Here is an 18,473-nt window from a genome sequence, read left to right as displayed (position 1 = left end):
ACTATCTGATTTCCCTCAACAATGTTTATGCCACAAAAGAGAAGCCAGACACAAACATGCATGTATTCTGATTCCATCTGCGTGAAATTCTAGAAAAGGATGAGGAGCGCCAGCAGCAATGGGAGGGGGATCGGGGTTCAGGGAGGCAGAAGAGAACCCTGGGGATTCTGGATGGGGGTGCGGTCCCACAGGTGTCTGCACCCATCTGAAGTCACGAGGGGAACATCTGAGGGCTGTTTCACTTACTTAAATTGTACCGCAATGAAAACACTCAGAGGCAAAACCAACATAAAACAAAATAAAACAAAACAAAACAAAACAAAGCCCGAAATGCCTGGACCTGTTTACTACGTTACTGCAACACAGGGCCAAGGGTGGTCAGGTGACAGCAGCCTCTGGTCCATGCCAGCCAACTGCTGCCCACAGGGGGAGGGCCTTCTGTTGCAAATCTTCTGCTATTTTAAGAAAATCCAGAAATATTGATTTGGGGGTTAAATATTCCAATGTCTAAAGGTATAACTGAATTAGAGCAGCAACAACAGGTTGCAGTGTGAGGCATGAGGCATGGGTTAGCCGGTCAGCGGGGAGCGAGAGCACAGCAGTCCCACACCAGGGCCTGGATGTGCGGACACCCTCCCGACACCCCTCTAAGGGCCCAGGCCCTGAAGGCGATCCTTGGTGGACCCCGGGTCCTTCTGCCTTGGCCCTAATTCACTAGTAAGCGAGAGAGAAGACAGGAAAAGGTGTTCCAGGGAGGGTCCTGTGAAGGGACAGGGAACAGGGGACCACCACCTGGCTAACAAATGCAGACAAACAGAGCCTGGCCTGCAGCCTCTACCTCCTCAGCCTCTACCTCCGGGGCACTGGTACAGGGTCTCGGGACAGGAGAGCTGCCCACAGCGCTCCGCTAGCCTGGGTCAGGCCTGTTTGACTCTGCTGGGTGATGACATCCCCCGGACACATCTGAGTGCAGATGCTGTGCTGTGGGGGGTCAGACAGGGGACACAAGGACAGCAGGGGAGGAACTGGGTGAGGTGGAATAGGGGGACGGCCTGCCTGGGGTGGGAACAGAGGCTGGAAGCCCTGAGAACAGTTGCCAGAACCAGAACACAGGAAGAGGGGCTCAGGAGGTGATGTGGGTCAGGGAATGGGATGAGGAGAGAGTAGGGGGACAGGTGGGTTTCAGATGGAGTCAAGTCCAGCCATGGCTGGAGGAGGATAGGAGAGGGCAGAGGCCATCCCAGGACTGGTCAGAACCCCCGGAGGGGTGAGCTCCACATGGCCATGGCACCTGAACACGGAGTGGGAGGGTGTTCCCAGAAGAGCAGGAGGGAGAGATGGTTGAGGGCCTAATTTCTGCCTCTAACCAGGTCTGTCAAAACTAATCCCATCGCCTCCACAATGGTGGGAAGGTGTGCATCGGTCACGTGGCACCTGCATAGGTGCGGCTGGCCAAGCCTCATGGGAGCACGACTCAGTGTCACACTGAGTCTGTCTCTCTGAGCCCACAGAGCCCCTGCGTGGTGGCCATACGACCAAAGGAATGCAGTAGTCACTAAGTGGCAGAATAAAAAATCCTCAAGTGACTCTCTGAAGTCAGAAGCACATTCTGAGCAGAAAAAGGAAGCACCTGCTTGGGGCTGCAGGTGCATGCTATTAAATCCACATCAGGACACACTCCCCTGGCAGCCTGGCTTTCCCCACCGGCACACACGCCCAGCATCCAACACCATTAAACCACGACGTGGCATCTGACTCTGCATCCAAGCTCTGATGGCTCCAAGGATCATGTCAAAGTGAGCTCTCCTGGCTGTGTGTCATTTGCTCTAACTGTAAGGAAGGTCACCTGAATAAGGGGCGGTGGTAAACCCTCATGCCTTCCCCAGTGGCTCCCACACCCACCAGCAATGGGCTGAGCCAGGTTGCTCTTCGGGGTTGGCTCCGCCCCCCCACCCCCCTGCAGGCCCTGCACCTGCACCACCGCCCACTGAGCTGCCTGCCACCATCTTTCCTGTGTTCAGTGAAGCCTTGCAGGGGAGAACCGACAAGTAATTCTGAGACCCACATGTCCGCTTCCAAGAGCCTACAGTGTATCTCAAAATTCATCTAACTAAATCCTTAGGACTTGTGTATTTTTCTCCACGTAAATCATACTTCACTAGAAAAATAAAAGTAAAACAAATAAAAAACATAAAAAATAAGGGATTTAAGCCTATTTGCCACTTTTAACCTCTTCAAGTAAACCGGACACTTTTATATGCATTTTTTTCTTACTGCTTTTTGCTTTTATTAACATCTCAACCAAAATGCAAAAACAAGAATTTAAATTTTCCAAGAAAATTAAATTTTCACTTTTTGGCCTAAGACAGCGAAAGCAGGCTTACCCATCAGTGATGGTGAGTTTTCTGAACTCCAGACACGGTCAAGGTTCTTCAAGGTTGTTTTCTGCCAATTGACGGAAAACGTCTGCACCTGGCTGTTAGCAGCTTGGCAGGAAGTGAATGCCAAACTGAAGATGGCATTCTGGGAACTGTAGTTCCACCTTAGGACATGGCTCCTCAGAAACCCATGGGAGACCAGAGACCTGGAGGGAACTGAGCCTGGGATGTGGGAGGAGATCAAGTCAGATCAGACCATGGTGGGACAGGCAGGGAGTGAGGAGCAGGTCTTCCGCTCTCTGCTGCTTCCCCTGGGGAACACAAAGGAAGCTGATCTGTGTCATGGGGAAGCAGGCAGAACCAGGCACGTAGCAAAAGCTGTTTCTGGAACAGTCCCTCTGGAAACTCCTGACGTGTCCCCTCTGTCTGTCTCCCAGGGGGCTGGTGGCCCACTTATCTTGGCTTTAAGAGCGAATGCTTGGAGACCTCTCTGTCTCCTGGCAAAGGTGCCAGCAGGCAGGTCCAGGACCCCAACGACAGGAAGGGAGCAAACACATTCACTGGGACAGACTGCTTCCGGGCACCTCCCACTGTCACATCGCTGTGTTAGTGACAACAGTTTCCGACACAACACAGAGAGAGCCCAGGCCAAGCAGACACTGTCCTTGCATGGGTGACCTGTTTATTTCCCACTTGCCTGGCACACCGGGGGAAGCTGTTCTGAAATGAGAACAAGACCTTCACTTTATTTTCCATGAAATGGGAGGAGTGTGTGCACACAGAGAAAAAAAGAAATGACTGGAAGTAGACCATGTTTCTATAAAACACAAAAGACAGAAAAGGAGACCCAATAATTTTAATTTGCAAAAATTATGGCTGATTACCTACTTAACTCAAAGGTCTCCACTGAAAAACTATTAGAAAGTGATTTTGATAGAATGATTAGTTATTAAAATTGGCAGCTTTCCTACACATTAATAATAACCAGATTTATAACAGGGGCAGGGGCTTCAAGGTTTAACTCTGAACTGTAAAGAGCTTAGAAGCCATAACTCCTGTCCTTACAAAAGGAAAAACAAAGAACAAACTGAAAATCAGTGACTTTGCTTGGACCCATTAGAGAAATGAGTCCCAGGTCTCCCAGAACTTGGAGGACGTGCTCCCCGGGAGCAGATGCAAGCTGATAGAGACCACAGATGGCAACCGGGCAGGAGGCTGGAGCTGAGCACAGGTGGACAAGCATGACAGATACTTTCCTGGAGGCCCCCCGCTTCCAGGGGTCTGACTTCCAGGAACCTAACCAGTTCTCACTATGAGAAGGCAAGAAAAAGGGGCACTGGGTGGCTCAGTCGTTAACCATTTGCCTTTGGCTCGGGTCATGATCCCAGGGTCCTGGGATTGAGCCCTGCATTGGTCTCCCTGCTCAGTGGGAACCCTCCTTCTCCCTCTGCCCACTCCCCCTGCCTGTGTTCCCTCTCTCGCTGTCTCTGTCAATAAATAAATAAAATCTTAAAAAAAGAAAAAAAAAAACAAGAAGAAAATCCCTTGTCTCTGCAGTGGGAGGGGAAGGAAGAGTTCTGAACTAAAGTCAGAGCATTCTCCAAGAGGAAAGGAGGTTCCGCATGGAAGATGATCTTACCTGACCTTTATTTACTTCAACTGGGGGCAGGACTTTCCCCACTAGCCCCTCCAGCCTTCCCTTCTCACTCCCCGAAGACTTGTGAAGGTCACAGCCCAGAAACACAGGCCACACAAGGATGAACCTCAACGCTGATACTGCAGAGCGTCCCCTTCCCCCACACCACTCCTCAGGGCTCCCGCAGATAAAAGAAGATCAGAGCAGAAAAAGCTCCAGGTGTGCTTGCTGGGAAGGAGTCCTGAGACAAGCAGTAAAGGCTTAAGAGAAATCTGAAGCCACCTCGATTGCATTAGAGGTTAGACACGACCCAACTGCCAGGCAGGCCAACCTGATACCGCAAGCAAAAGGCCTGTTTAGCTCAGCTTCTATTACCTGTTACACCACGTCCACCTTTCAAAAAAACTACAAGCCATGCTAAAAGGCAAGGAAAAAAACGCAACCCGAACAAACAGCATCAGAACCTTGACACAGATGAGGCAGTGGTTCTAAAATCCTCAGACCTGGAACTTAAACTGATTCATCTAAGGGTTCTAATGGAAAAAGCACACAACACACATGAACAGAGGGGCTCGGTAGGAGGAGAGGAGGCCAAGGAAGAAGCCAAAGGAAAGGCTGCACACCCAGAGCTGCAGCAACAGAAGTGAAGCCTGGGGTGCATGAGGTCAAAGACAGAGCCGGTGAACCTGAGGATATTCAGCAGAAACTCCCCCACTGAGATGCCAGAAGCAGCACACACAGAATACGGGAGGACTGGGGGACAATTACAAAAGGGATATGTATAGGGAATGGACACAACAGAAATAAAGTAGATGTGTGAAGTAACAGCAAGAAGTTTTCAGAATTAATGTCAGACAGCCAACCACAGATTCAGGAAGCCCAGACAACACCAAGCACAGTAAATACCAAAAAACCTACACCTACCAAAAAAAAAAAAAAAAAAAAAAAAAAAGCTAAATAGGCCTTTCCCTTGAGGTATCAGGTTGGCCTGTTTGGCAGTTGGGTCATGTCTAACCTTTCATATTCAAACTGTCCAAAACCAAAGATGGAGAGTCTTGAAAGAAGCCAGAGGAAACAATTCTCATCCATAGAACAAAATGGGTAAGAATCACAGTGGGTGGGTCATGTAAGCAAACAGGAGTAGAATTCTATATCCAGTGAGACAGCCCTTCAAACACATAAGCTAACTGAGTGGAATTAAAAAGGAACTTTAAATTAGAAACAAGGGGCGCCTGGGTGGCTCAGTGGGTTAAGCCTCTGCCTTCGGCTCAGGTCATGGTCCCAGGGTCCTGGGATCGAGCCCCGCTTCGGGCTCTCTGCTCAGGAGGGAATCCGCTTCTCTCTCTCTCTGCCTGCCTCTCTGTCAAATAAATAAATAATTTAACAAATTTTTTTAAAAGATTTTAAGAACAAAAATTAAAAAGAGAGAAGAAAATAAACTGCCCTTCAAAAGTAAAGAACTGAAGACTTTTTAAAACAAAAAGAGGGAATTACATGCCCTGTAAGAATTATTAGAGGTTCTTCAGGGAGGAGGACGTGGGACAGAAACCTGAATCTGCAGACAGGAGAGAGTGCTGGAGAAGGAATATGTGAAAGTGAAATAAAATTCTTCCTCTTTCTTCTTCTTTTTAAAAAGGATTTATTTATTTATTTGGGAGGGGAGAGCAGGGGCGGGAGCAGGGGAACAGAGTCTGAAGCAGACTTTGCCCCAAGTGGAACCCAAGGCAGGCCTCGATCCCAGGACCCTGAAACCACGACCTGAGCTGAAACTGAGTCGCGACACCCAACCAGCTGCACTTGGCAGGTGCCCCCCTCTTACTCTTAACTGACCCAGCAGATAAATGTTTGTTCAGATTAATGATAGTGTGATTACAGCACATGGACAAAGCAAATGAATGACATCAATTTTAGGAGGGATGAGAGGGAGAAACTGGCGTGGACCTGGAGAAGCTGCAAATGACTCCACGGTACCCATAAACAAAGTTCCCGCAAGAAGTAAAGCCTACCTGCTAAGGAAGGGGGACATTAACGCGCAACGCTCAGTCAAAACCAGAGAAAGCAGAGAAGGAGGGCAGAGACACAGAAGAAGCCAACAGGAAGTTGTTATGGACAGGATAGGTACTAGTCCAAGCTGAAGCAGGAACCACTTTAATGTGAGTGGTCCAAGTACACCAGTGAAAAGATGGGAGACTGTCAGAGTAGACTGAAGAAAAAGACCAACTATATATCATCTAGAAGAAACACACTTCAAATATAAAGACATAGATCAAAAGCACAGAGACAGAGAAATATCTGTCCTATTAGCACAAATCAAGAGAGAGCTAGACGAGCTGTATTAACTTCAGACAAAGCAAACATTGAGACAAGAAAGATTATCAGTAGTAACAAGGATGGTAATGTAATTAATAACCAAGGTGTTAATGCTCCAAGAAGACGAGGGTCCGTGATGCCTGCATACGAGAGACAAAGACTGACAGAACTGTAACAAGAACAGACAAATCCACTGTAGGGCTGGAAACTTCAACACTCCTCTGTCAGGAACTGGCAGATCCAGCAGCAGAAAATCAGGAAGGACTTGAACTCAACCGTATCATCCATCACTGGTCTATGAGCTGTTGTGATAGGTAACTTCTGTGTCCATTTGAACGGGCTAAGAGAGGCACTCAGAGCTGGTAAAACATTACTCCTGGGTGCATCTGTCAGGGAGTTTCCGGAAGCATGTGAATTGGTGAATGGATTAGAGAAAAGGCCCTCCCCTATGCGGGTGGGCACCGAAGGCTAGAATAGAACAAAAGGGCAGAGGAAGGGTGAATTTGCTCTCTGGTTGAGCCAGGGTTCTTCTCAGTCCTAGGACATCAGCGCTCCCATCTTCAGACTCAGTCAGACTCAGATGGGGACTTATACCCCATCCACTCCCCCCGACAATGCTCAGGCCTTTCAAGAGGGACTAAATTATGCCTCCAGCTTTTCTGGCAGCCCCCATCCTGCCATTCATAATCATGGGGGCCAGTTCCTATAGTAAATCTCCTATCCTCTATGTGTGTGTATATAGAGAGACACAGATACCTACATAAACATTATCTATCTACATCTACATCCTCCATCCTACTGGTTCTGTTTGTCTGGAGAATCCTAACTACTTCATCCAACATCCAACAGTAGACACATGTTCTTCTCAAGCTCACATGGAACATTCACCACAACCATAAAACATATCTTCACAAATTTAACAGATTAGAAACCAAGCAAAGTCTATCTGGGACCACAAAAGAATTAAATTGGAAGAAAGTAACAGCAAGGTAGTAAAAAATCCCCAAACATTTGTAGATTAAATGAGATACTTCTAAATAATAGGTGGGTTGAGAAATAAAAAATTATTTGAACTAAACAGAATTAAAAATATACCTTATCAAATTTTGTAGGGTGTAGTAAAAGCAATGTTTAGAGGAAAATTTACAGCGCTGAATGAGTATATTAGAAAAAATATCTAAAATCAACAATCTAAGTTTCCACCTTAGGAAAGTGGGAAGAGAAGAGCAATTAAGTTGAAAGCAAGCAGAAAAAAAAAAATTAGAATAGGAACCAATAAAACTGAAAACGAAGACAAACAATAAAGTGAACATCAAAGATTTTTTTAAAAGATCAGTAACATTGATAAACGTCAAGTCCTGTTAACTAAGAACAGAGAAACAGGACAGAAAATACACAATACTATAAATAAAAAAGGGCCATCACTACAAATCTTGTGGACATTAGAGGGTCAGTCAGAGGGGAATACGAACAACTCTATGCCCACATATTTGATAACTTAGGTGAAATGGACCAATTCCTTGAAAGATATATACTACCAAAACTCACATAGAACTAATAATCTGAATTGGCCTATATCCCTCAAAGAAATTAAATAAACAATCTTCCAAAACAAAAAGCACCAGGTCTAGATGGGTTTATCAATGAACTATACCAAAGAATTAAGGAAGAAGTTCTACAATTCTCTACAATCTCTTGTAGAAGGTAGAAGCAGAGGGAATATTTCCTAACTCATTCTATGAGACGCACAGTATTGTAACACCAAAACAAGACAAAGACATTATAGGAAAGGAAACTACAAATATCTCTTATGAACACAGATGCAAAAATCCTTAACAAGCATTCAGCAAATTGAGTCCAAAAATGTAAGAAAGTGAATTATACACCATGACTGCGGGGTTTATTCCAGGTGTGCGAAGCTGGTTCAGCACTCTATAACCCATTAATGTAACTCTTCACACCAAAAGGCTAGAAGGTAAACCACACAATGACATCAGTAGATGCAGACAGACTGTTCGACAAAATCCAGTACCCATTCTTGATAAAAACTCTTGATAAACTAGGAATAAAAGGGAACTTCCTAATAAAGAGTATCATCAATAAAGCCTTACAGCTAACATCATACTCAATGGTGAGAAACTCAAAAGCTCTCCTGCTAAGATCAGCACCACTCATAGTCCACAATGTGCTGAAAAAATCCTACTTGATATAATAAAAAAGGAAATAAAAGGTTACAGGTTGGAACAGAAAAAATAAAACCATCTTTGTATCCAGATGACATGACTATCAACGTAGAAGAAAAAGCTCCTGGAATTAATGAGCAATGGCAGCAAGGCTGCAGAATACAAGGTTAACATATAGTTGTTCTCTCACACACCTGCAAGAAACAACTGGAATATGAAACTCTGATGAAAATAAAAGATCAAAATAAATGGACGTGTAGTCCACGTTGATGCACCAAAGGCTCAACACTGTTAAGATGTCAGTTCTTCCCTCGTTGGTTTATAGAGTCAACACAATCCCAACTTCAAAATCCCAGCAGGCCATTTCCTGGAAATCAACCAGCTGATTCCCAAGTTTATATGGAGAGCCAGAAGACCCAGGACAGCCAACACAACACTCATGAAAAAGAATAAAGTTGGAAAACTCACAATCCCGTATATTTCAAGACTTACCAAAAGCTACAAGCTATACTAACCAAGACAGCATGATCCTGACGAAACAGGAGCCACAGAGATCAGCACAATGGAGAGCCAGAAGGAGAGCCACACTAATTCATGCACCTGATTTTTGACCAGGGAGCGAAGGCAACTTGAGGGAGAAAAAATTAGTCTTCTCAACAAATAGTGCTGGAACAACTAGACACCGACATTAATATAAATAAGTGGAAACACATTCTAGGTTTATAGAAACCTGACATTGTTCAAGGGTTGCTACTAAGCAAAGTAATGTATGGATTCGATGCAATCTCTATCAAAATCCCAATAACGTTGTTTGTAGAAATAGAAAAATCCATTGTAAGATTCACAAGGAACCTAAAGGGCCCCAGAACAGCTAAAACGTTCCCGAAGAAGAACAAAACTAGAACACTCCTACTTCCGGATTTCACAGCTCACTATAAAAGCTACGGTAGTAAAAAGTGTGGTGTCAGCATAAAGACAGACATACGAAACAATGGAACAGAATACAGAGAACTAGAAATAAACCCTTGAATATGTATGGTCAACTGATTTTTGACAACGGAGCCATGACCATTCAACAGAGAAAGGACAACGTTTTCAACACATGGTGCTGGGATAACTGGGGATCCTATATAACACCATGTATAAACATTTACTCAAAACAGATCAAGAACTTCACTAAGACCTAGAACAATAAAGCTCTTACAAGAAAACAGCACAAAAACTTCACAGCTACAGACTTGGCAATGATTCCTCAGGCACCACACTAAGGGCACAGGGAATACAAGAAAAAAACAGACAAACTCGACTTCATGAAAATTTAAAAAATTTGTACATCAAAAGGTACTACCCACAGAATAAAAGGGTACCCCAGAGAACGGGAGAGATATTTACAAATCCTATTTCTGATCAGAGATTGATGTTTGCCGCAGAGAGAGAAGTCCTAAAACTCAGCAACGGGTACAGGAAGAACCCAACTCATAAATGGACAATTGAGACTTTTCTCCAACGACACACAAATGGCCAACAATGCATGAGAAGATGTTCACCATCACCAATAATTAGGGACACGCTCACCAGAACTGCAGTGAGACAGTGTGTCACACCCGCAAGAATGGCTGGGATCAAGCGGACAGAAAACAGCTAGTGTCAGTGAGGACGCAGATGGAGCCTGTGCTCTGCTGGGGGAACGTTAAGATGGTGCAGTCGGCATGGAAAATAGCACGGGGTTCTCAAAGGAATTAAACAGAATCACCACAGGATCCGGCAAGTCCACTTCTGGGTACTTACTCAGAACCACAGACAGTAAGGTCTGGAAGAGGTCTGCTCACAGCAGCACTGCTCATGATGGCGAAGATGCGGAGGCAGCCCACATCTGGCGCGAGATGAGTGGATGAGCATGATGTGGTCTGTTCACTTGAAGGAATACGCAGATTGAGCCTTAAAAAGGAAGCAGATTCTACAACACGCCACAATGTAAGGACATTATGCTAAGCGCAATAAGCCAGTGACAAAAGGACAAATACAAGGATGGTTCCTCTTACACGAGCCACTCAGAGTCATCAGGATCAAGCAAAGGAAGCAGAATGGTGACGCCGAGGGCTGCAGGGAAGGGAGAGGACAGTCACCGCTTTACAGGTATCAAGTTTCAGACTGACCGCAGTTACAGGATGGACAGTGGCGACAGCTGCACAACCATCTATATGTACTTAATACCTCGGAGCTTGACACTGAAAAATGGTAATTTATGATGGTAAATTCTTTATGTTCTGTATATTCTAACTCAAAGTAAAAAAAAAAAAAAAGGGTAAAACAAAGAGCCATCGAGGCACAAAAAGACAGGAAACTTAAATATACACACATTGCTCAAGTGGAAGCAGACAATCTGAAAAAGCTGTCTGTCCACCCCACAGGGTCCATACAGGCCACGTATTCCACCTATAGGACATTCTGGAAAAGGCAAAACAACAGAAACACTAGAAAGACCAGTGGTGCCAGGGCTTAGAAGGGAGCACAGGGATTTTTAGGGTGACGGTAGATCCGTGAGGGTACTGAAGTTCCCCTTGTATCACAGTCCAAGCACAAGACAGTGCACTTTGACCTGCACGAAGGACTTCAGTCACAGCCACGTATCAGGGTTGGGTCCCAACGTGCAGGAAGTGAACCTCTGGGCTACCAGGTGGGCCAGCACAGGTGGTCAGGCAGCTTGGACAGAAACCGAGGCAGGAGGGGTGGACACCTCCCTGCAACACCCTGTGAGAAGAAGGCCAGTCAGCACCAGCTTTCTGGAGGGCAAACCTCTCTACCTAGAACCTGCAGGCCCCAGCCAAGCTGCCCTGTTGCACAGAATCTGTCCAAAGACAAAGGATCAGCTACAAATAAAGGGCTGAATAAACATGTGGATGGCTCTTTTAACAAAAAATCCCAAAAAGTTTCCTTCACTGACCACAAATTCATGATAGCACTGGGCACCACTAAGACAGAAGACACTTTGGGTCAGGAGTCCAGACAGCCCCCAGAGGCCATGCCCAGGAAGCAGCTCACCCTCCTCACCCCTCACACTGCCACTCCCCAACACCTCTTGCATCTCGTACCCCCACCCCTAGCGACCAGCCCCACCCTCCAGGGAGCATTGGGGCAGAGGTGCAGGTACACCCAGTCCACCAAACCCCTCCCCAGGCAACTTTGGGGGCCCCAGCACACTCCTTTTGGCTCTCAGGACTCCACCTCTCCATCCTACCCACCAAGCACAGCTGCTTGCTCGTCTCCACCTCGCAGATAAAACTTGCCCCTGGAGGCATGTTCCTCTTGTTCCCCTTCGGTTACTGTACAGGGTCCAATCCTTCCTGGCTAAACCTCTTCACCAAAGTGCCTCACCCCTGCCCCGCCTTCACCAGCCCTGGACCGGGCAGGATTCCCACTGCTCCAACTAGAAAGTGATCACCAGTGACCCCATGTGGTTGAGGCCAGCCCTCTTTTCTCCTTCTGATCAGGGCTGGATCCAACCCCGCTGAGCAGCCCTCATCTCCTCTCCAGGCTGCCATGACCCCACATTCCCTCTTTCACTCTCTCCTCCTAAGCCCTCTCCCGCCACCCCTCCACAAATATGTCCTGCTCCTAAGCTGGCCCTGTCTCCAGCTATAGCTTCTCCAGAAAACCTCATTCTGCCCCATGGCTTTAAATGCCCAACCTCATCCTGACACCGCAAACACAACGAAACTTTAAAAGGACAGGTGCGGGCCTGGGGCATCAGCAACTAAGGAGCATCTCAAACTCAATCCTCTCAAAGTTTTACTGTGCTAGGAGTTCCAAAAATACCATTAGATACTCCCCGAGAAGAAGAAACATTTGGATAATAAATGGTGATGAGCTAAGTAACAATCAGATGGGTCCTTATGTCTCATTCCAGCTGATATGGGGAAGCTGGAACTGGGGAACCAAGATCACACACAGTCCCAGCCAGCAGAGTGCAGGGGAGGAGGTGGGGGAAGGGAGCACAGCAGCTGGTCAGGGTCAGCTCCAATGGTTACAGAGATGAGCCTCAGTGATCCTTAGTAAAACCTGACAAGACACCCACTAGAAGAGCAGAAAAAGAGACGAGAAAAACCTAACAAATTAAAAAAGTAAAACCATAGGCACAGATTCCAAATAATCAATAATCCCAGGTAAATGGATTCAAAGGCTCTATAAAAAACACAGACCCGCAGACCAAGTTAAAATACAGCTAACAAATAAAGGGCCATAAAGGAGTTTGGAAAATAAGGACATAAAGAAGTAACACTTCAATGGGGACAAAAAAGGGGTGCTCCATGCTAATAATGGTCAGGAACACCTGGGCATCTATTGCAGGGCAGGGAGCTGGCCAGCAGACTCCATGCTCTCTGGCAGGGACCAAGGGACTCAGGAAGTCACAGCACAGATCTGTGGACGTGCAAGCTGGACCCAGGCTCAGAGGCACAGAAAACAACATGACCAACTACTGGGGCTGATACATTTCTACTCAAACCACAATGAACAGTCACAAAAACAATCTGAGTCTCAACCAGCACAAAATCCCAAGAGTGAGCCCCCAAAGCAGCTACCTTTATGTGACCAAATCACTGGGCCTTAAAGCAATAAAGTTTACAAGTAATCACAAAAAAGGGGAGGGGGCCACAGGTGAAACAGGTGAGGGGATTAGAACACACTTATCTTGATGAGCTTGGAGTCTAGTCTCCGGTTGTTGAATCACTCTATTGTACACTTGAAACTAATACAACACTGCATGCTAATTATGCTGAAACTTAAAAAAGAATACGATTTTAAATAGAATATTTGAATCTGTCGGGGAAAAAAAAAACCCTACAAAAATTAGCTCCCCTTCCACAACCCATCCATCCACTTGAAAAACTTCAAAGCCCTTCTAAATCACTCAGTTAAAAAAGGGAGTAAGGACTGAACCGAATATTCAGAAACAAAAAGCAATGAGAGCAGCATGAGACAAATCCTCGTGGGGACCAGTGGGATGGAAGCAGCGAAACACCTTGGATGGCAGGTATCAGGAAACACAAGCTGCACACACAGAAGCTAAACGCGTCCCTCCAGGGGCTAGAACAAGAGAGTTAAACCAGAAAGTAGAAAGAAGCGAGGATTAATGAAGTGGAAACAGCAATGCGGCCTTGCTCGATGGAGCGAAGGGTTAGCTGTTTGGAAAGTCCTGTGACCGCGTCAGACCTGGGGAAGTCTGACCAAGAAGAACAGAGGAAGGTACCAAAGTAGTATCCGCTATGAGAAACTATAAAAACAGCTTTAAAATGCTAGCAGACCAGTACCTCAGGGGTCCTCCACTGCAGGGGTCCTTCCCCCAGCGTGCATTACGGAAAAGCACAGGATGGGTCTCTTTTTTCACTTTTGTTTTTGGTTGTGTTAAGGGTGGTTGCCCAGGGGTCCAGGAGGTCCTGAACATCCTGTCACACTGACAGCCTCCCACCCCCACCCCCGGAGTGTTCATTATGTCGGGGAAGACAAATAGTGATCCAGATGAAGCGAACATCCTTCACGGACACGCAGCAGGTAAAAGATACTATACTCAGAATGCAAAGAATATCTTAAAACCAATTTTTACAAGCACTAAGTAGTAAGAAGAAGAGCTGAAACAGAGCCAATAAACACACAATGGGTTGGTTAGATATGTACCCAACCCATCAGTATCAGTACAATGACATGTATGAAAAGCACAGAAAATAAGTCACATAGGAAACTTTAAAAAAGACCAAAAGGTGGGAGGTGAGAAATGGCGACTCTCACCACTTCTTCGCCCATATATTCCTGTAGTACTTTAAGTTCTAGAACGAATATATTCTACTATAAGAGACACTTAAAATTTTAAGGAAATTATTAATGTTCAAAATGATGTAACTTCATGTATATTCACTAAAATACAAATAGAAAGAAACTCCCCGTGATTTTCAGACCCTCCTACCACTCTTCTGACAGCTGGCTCTGTCTACATTCTGCAATGGGACACTGACGAGGCTAGCGCTGGGGTGAGCATGAGGCATGGAGTGGAAGCGGCCTTGCGGTCCCCATGGGACACGGCCCAGCGAGGGGCTCTCACGGCGCAGCAAGGGGCTCTCCCGGCGGCCACGGAATGCCTCCCCTCTCACGGGCTGAACCCTCACGGCTCCAGATGCCCCTCAAGTGCCCCCTCTACCAAATACAGTGACCAGCGGAGCCTCCTCCAGAGGCAGCCGGGCGCTTGTAACACGCAGGAGTGCTCGGGAACCATGGGCCATGCAGCCCGCAACCCATCCCCACGTGTGGGTGCGCGAGGCTCTGGTACTAACCGCGGCTGAAGGGCAGCAGGCTGCTCAGGTAGGGGAAGCTCACTCTCCGCAGCTCGTCCAGCTTCTCCTGCAGCTTGCGCACCTGGCTGTCGGAGCGGCTAACCCTCTGGCGCAAGCTCTTCAGCTCGCCGTTCTTCTTCTCCACCTGCTCCCGCAGGCAGCACACCTGGCTCTTGTTCTGTCGGGAGGAGAAGCAGTAGGAGTGCAGCGAGTCGATGAGCTTGCAGGCGCCTGATGCTGACAGGATGACCTCGTTGATGGACATGGGGCTGGCGTCACTGTGCTCGCTCTGGACAGCCTCCGCTGCTGGCTTCGGGGTGACGTCTGTCGGGGGGGCAGAGGGGCCCTGGGAGGGCTTCTGAGGCGTCGCGGTGAGTGATGAGCTCGGGGGGCTCTGGGCCAAGCCCTTGTCGGGCCCCAAGCTGCTCCCGCTGCAGCCAGGCTCCACGTCTCTCTTCAGCCTCTTTCGGTCAACAGGCTCTCGGGGCACAGACGCCCTCTCTCGAGTGTGCTTGGAGGAGAAACTGTAAGAATGCAGTGAGCCAATAAACTTGCAGGCCCCAGACCCTGGCGGGGTAAAGTCATCCACGGAAATGCCGCTCTTATCCACCAGACCGCCATCAGAGGCGGTGGCGGTGCTCTCACCACTGGCCTCCACCGCAGACGTGTCTGCCTCTCCCTGACTGCCCGCCGCCGCCGCCACCGCCGCGCTGGCCAGACCATCGCCTGGAGCTCCTTCCGGGGCCTGCCGCGTGTGCTCCTGACTGGCGGCATCCTGGGAGGCCCTGGGGGCAGTCTCACCCTGCAGTGCAACTTGCTTTGCCTTTCGGGACCCTGGCTTGGCCATTGGGTTTTCCCCTAAGGACGATGATGAACCTGTAGCTCCTTTCCCGTCTGCCCCGCTCGCGTGTCCCCTCAGGCCCCCTGAGGACTTTCTGGTGACCTTTCTCCTCGTGCGGCCATGACCTCCGGTGCCCCTCTTCTTCTCGGGCAGGTGGAAAATGGAGGGCACCGCCGTGGGCTTGAGCAGGCGATGCTGATCCTCCAGCCTTTTGGAGAAGCTATCTTTGGTGAAGTGTTCACTACAGAGGAAAGAATACTTAGTGGGGGTCCAGTTATCCCTCTGAACAGCTTTTAACCACTGGATCAAACGTTTTGAGTCCTTTAGGGGGAACCTGTAGGCAAAATGACAACAGAATTAGAAAAAAATATTTGCACGTCTCCTCCCAAATTTATCAACTATAAAGGCAAAACAAGTGTTTCTGTAAATACCCGATCCTGTATTGACTTCAGTCATTTAAAATGTTAGTAAAAATTTAAGGAACACCTACTTGGAAGTAAGCATGAGACAGAAAGATGACAGGCTCACTGCCCACCCTTAAGGCACTTAAAACTGGTAGGGCAGATAGAGGATGAAGGTAACCCCTCTCAGGCTTTGGTCAATGCCCGGTACGAGAGGTCACAAAGGACAGCACCCAACAACAGGAAAGCCTTCAGGAAGCCCTGGAAATAGCTGCTAGAAACACACAGCTGAACAACCCTCCTGGTGTGCCTCTGATGCAGGCTGGGTGCTAAGGCAGGGGTGGTTGGTTCCCCTGCTCAGAAGCCAGGCCTGGCCCTGGGCCGCAGAGGGGGAGCAAGGAAGCCAGAGCCTCTGTGCTTGAGCCCAGCCTGAGCCATGACTCAAGAAGCTGAGCTAAGAGGAGGTCAGACTCAAATGCTGTAGTCCCCTGTTCTTGCTACAGTCCCAGTGCCAGGAGGAAAACTGCTTTTTGAAAAAGCAACCAGCTCTTGGAAAGTACTGAATAGGATACTTAGTAATCACTTCTTCTCAATAAAACAAGATCTCTTTAGAAAACGGGAAGGAAACTCTATGCAGGGGTGGGGTGGTTAGTCCAGAGGGCTATCTACTCACCTGGGGTCCTCTAACCCACCTGTGGCTACTGTGGACCAGAACCAGGACCCAGACAGATACTAACTCCCCAGAAAGCTCTGTGCAACATGACCTTCCACACTTCCTCAATGTTCTGGGAGCCCACTTCTCCAAGACCCCAATTCGCACATCCTTTGCCCCATGCCAGCGAAGACCATTGTGAACGCCAAGGACAGCCTTCTGTGCGGAGGTCTGCCTGGCTTTTGAAAGGAAAGGCTCTGAAGGAAACTCAAGAAAGCACAGTGGCTGGCCTCCAAAACAATGTATTACCAGTTCCTTCGATAGATTGTAACAGCGTGAGAGAACAAACCACTGAGAATTTCCAATGAAGCTACAGGTAACATGCCAGTAGAGTCTCCAAAAGCTAACTCCCTGTAACCCACAACAGAAATGCCCTCGAGGAAGCTTTCCAGGCTTAACTCCTGAAGCCCTCAGGAAGGGAACCGGGACAGAGAAAGCAGAGCCCTCTCCCTGTCTTGGCGACCGAGCAAGAAGTGGCCAAGAGGGCCCCAGCAAGCGTCGGGCGGGCGGCGGAGGAGCCGGCCTCGCCCTGCCCCAGGCAGGATGTCCCCGGACGCCCCGCAGCGCGGCAGGGCCACTTCTCCCTGCGATGGCGAGGACCCTGCCGGTGGCAGAGCTCGTGGGAGCGCCTGTCCGTCCCGAGGTACAACCTGCGTTTGCTCAGCCACACTCCCGATGGCACAAATCAAGGCAGGCTCGCTCGCGATCAAAAGAGCACAAAAGTCACAGCAAATGCAAGAGGACAACTGACCCAAGAGCGTCTCCAGAACACACTGGAGACTGGTGGTACCAGCACGAATCAATGGAGCGCAGGGTGGCCGCGAGGTTGGGGGGAGAGGGCGGTGGTGGTGGCTGTACGGTGGGCGCCGGGGGGCCGAGGGATGGCCTCCGGGTGATCTCCTAGTCGGCGTGGGGTGGGCGCCGGGGGTCGGAAGGATGAGGGGCTGGGGAGCGGGGGGCCGCCGGGAGCCGCGGAGTGGGGGCGCCGGCCGTCGTGGCCCGAGACGCCCGGCCCAGAGACGGCGGCCCGGGCCAAGGTCACACAGCGCCCGGCGCTGACTCACTCGCGGGACCAGCCCCCAGGCCCGGCGCACCGAGGCCCTCCCGCCTCGGGCCGGGCTGCGCGGCCTCAGTTTCCCCGCGGTGCCGGGCCGAGCCGGGCCGGGCCGGGCGGGGGCGTGGCCGGCGGGCCGCGCGGGCGGCGGGCCGGGCGGCGGCGGGCGGAGCCCGGTTACCTGTGGAAGGAGACGGCGCGCTTCTCCCCCTTGCCCTGCCGGTTGGAACAGTTCGCGGCCGCACAGCAGATCACCATCTCGGGCCTCAGGCCGCCGCGCCGCCGCCAGGCTCCGGCCCTCGCCTCGCCGCGCCGCGCCGCGAGCGGGACCGCCCCGAGGGGAGGGCGCGCGGCGACACGGCTGCGGGACGTGGGAGCCGGCCGCCGCGGCTCCCGTACGGCAAGATGGCGGCGCACGCCCTGCCGCCCGGCCGTCCGGCCGCCCGGCCAGGACTCGGCGTGCCGGGGCTCCCCAGTACCCGGCTGGGCGCAGCCCGCAGCTCGCGGCGTCGGAGGTGGGCGGGGGCGGCCCGGGCCGGCGGCCCGGTACAGCGGCATGGCGCACTGGGCCGTCCGTACGGCAAGATGGCCGCGCCGGCGTCCGGGGCGCACGAAGGGTTAGCGTGCCCTCCCCG

General features: G+C 49.6%; 1 protein-coding gene across 3 annotated transcripts in view; it reads right to left on the bottom strand.

Annotated features, from left to right (window-relative positions):
• The window catches only part of THAP4 (THAP domain containing 4), a 40,364-nt gene extending 22,180 nt beyond the window's left edge, over nucleotides 1-18,184 (bottom strand). Inside the window, exons 1-2 of one of the 3 annotated variants that reach the window (XM_059167398.1) lie at nucleotides 18,020-18,184; nucleotides 14,831-16,005 (exon numbers count right to left, since the gene is read on the bottom strand). In XM_059167398.1, the coding sequence (XP_059023381.1) occupies nucleotides 14,831-16,005; nucleotides 18,020-18,096 (1,252 nt within the window). In that variant the 5' untranslated portion in view covers nucleotides 18,097-18,184. Of the gene's footprint in view, nucleotides 1-2,384; nucleotides 2,544-14,830; nucleotides 16,006-17,535; nucleotides 17,677-18,019 lie in introns of those variants that run through there. The other 2 variants (XM_059167399.1, XM_059167400.1) reach the window with 2 other exon arrangements.
• Between the last annotated feature and the right edge of the window lie 289 nt (nucleotides 18,185-18,473).

This window comes from Mustela lutreola, chromosome 3, assembly GCF_030435805.1.
Source record: "Mustela lutreola isolate mMusLut2 chromosome 3, mMusLut2.pri, whole genome shotgun sequence".
Classification (NCBI taxonomy): Eukaryota; Metazoa; Chordata; class Mammalia; order Carnivora; family Mustelidae; genus Mustela; species Mustela lutreola.
Note: the sequence above shows the minus strand (reverse complement) of the source record. Positions and strands in the feature narration are given on the sequence as shown.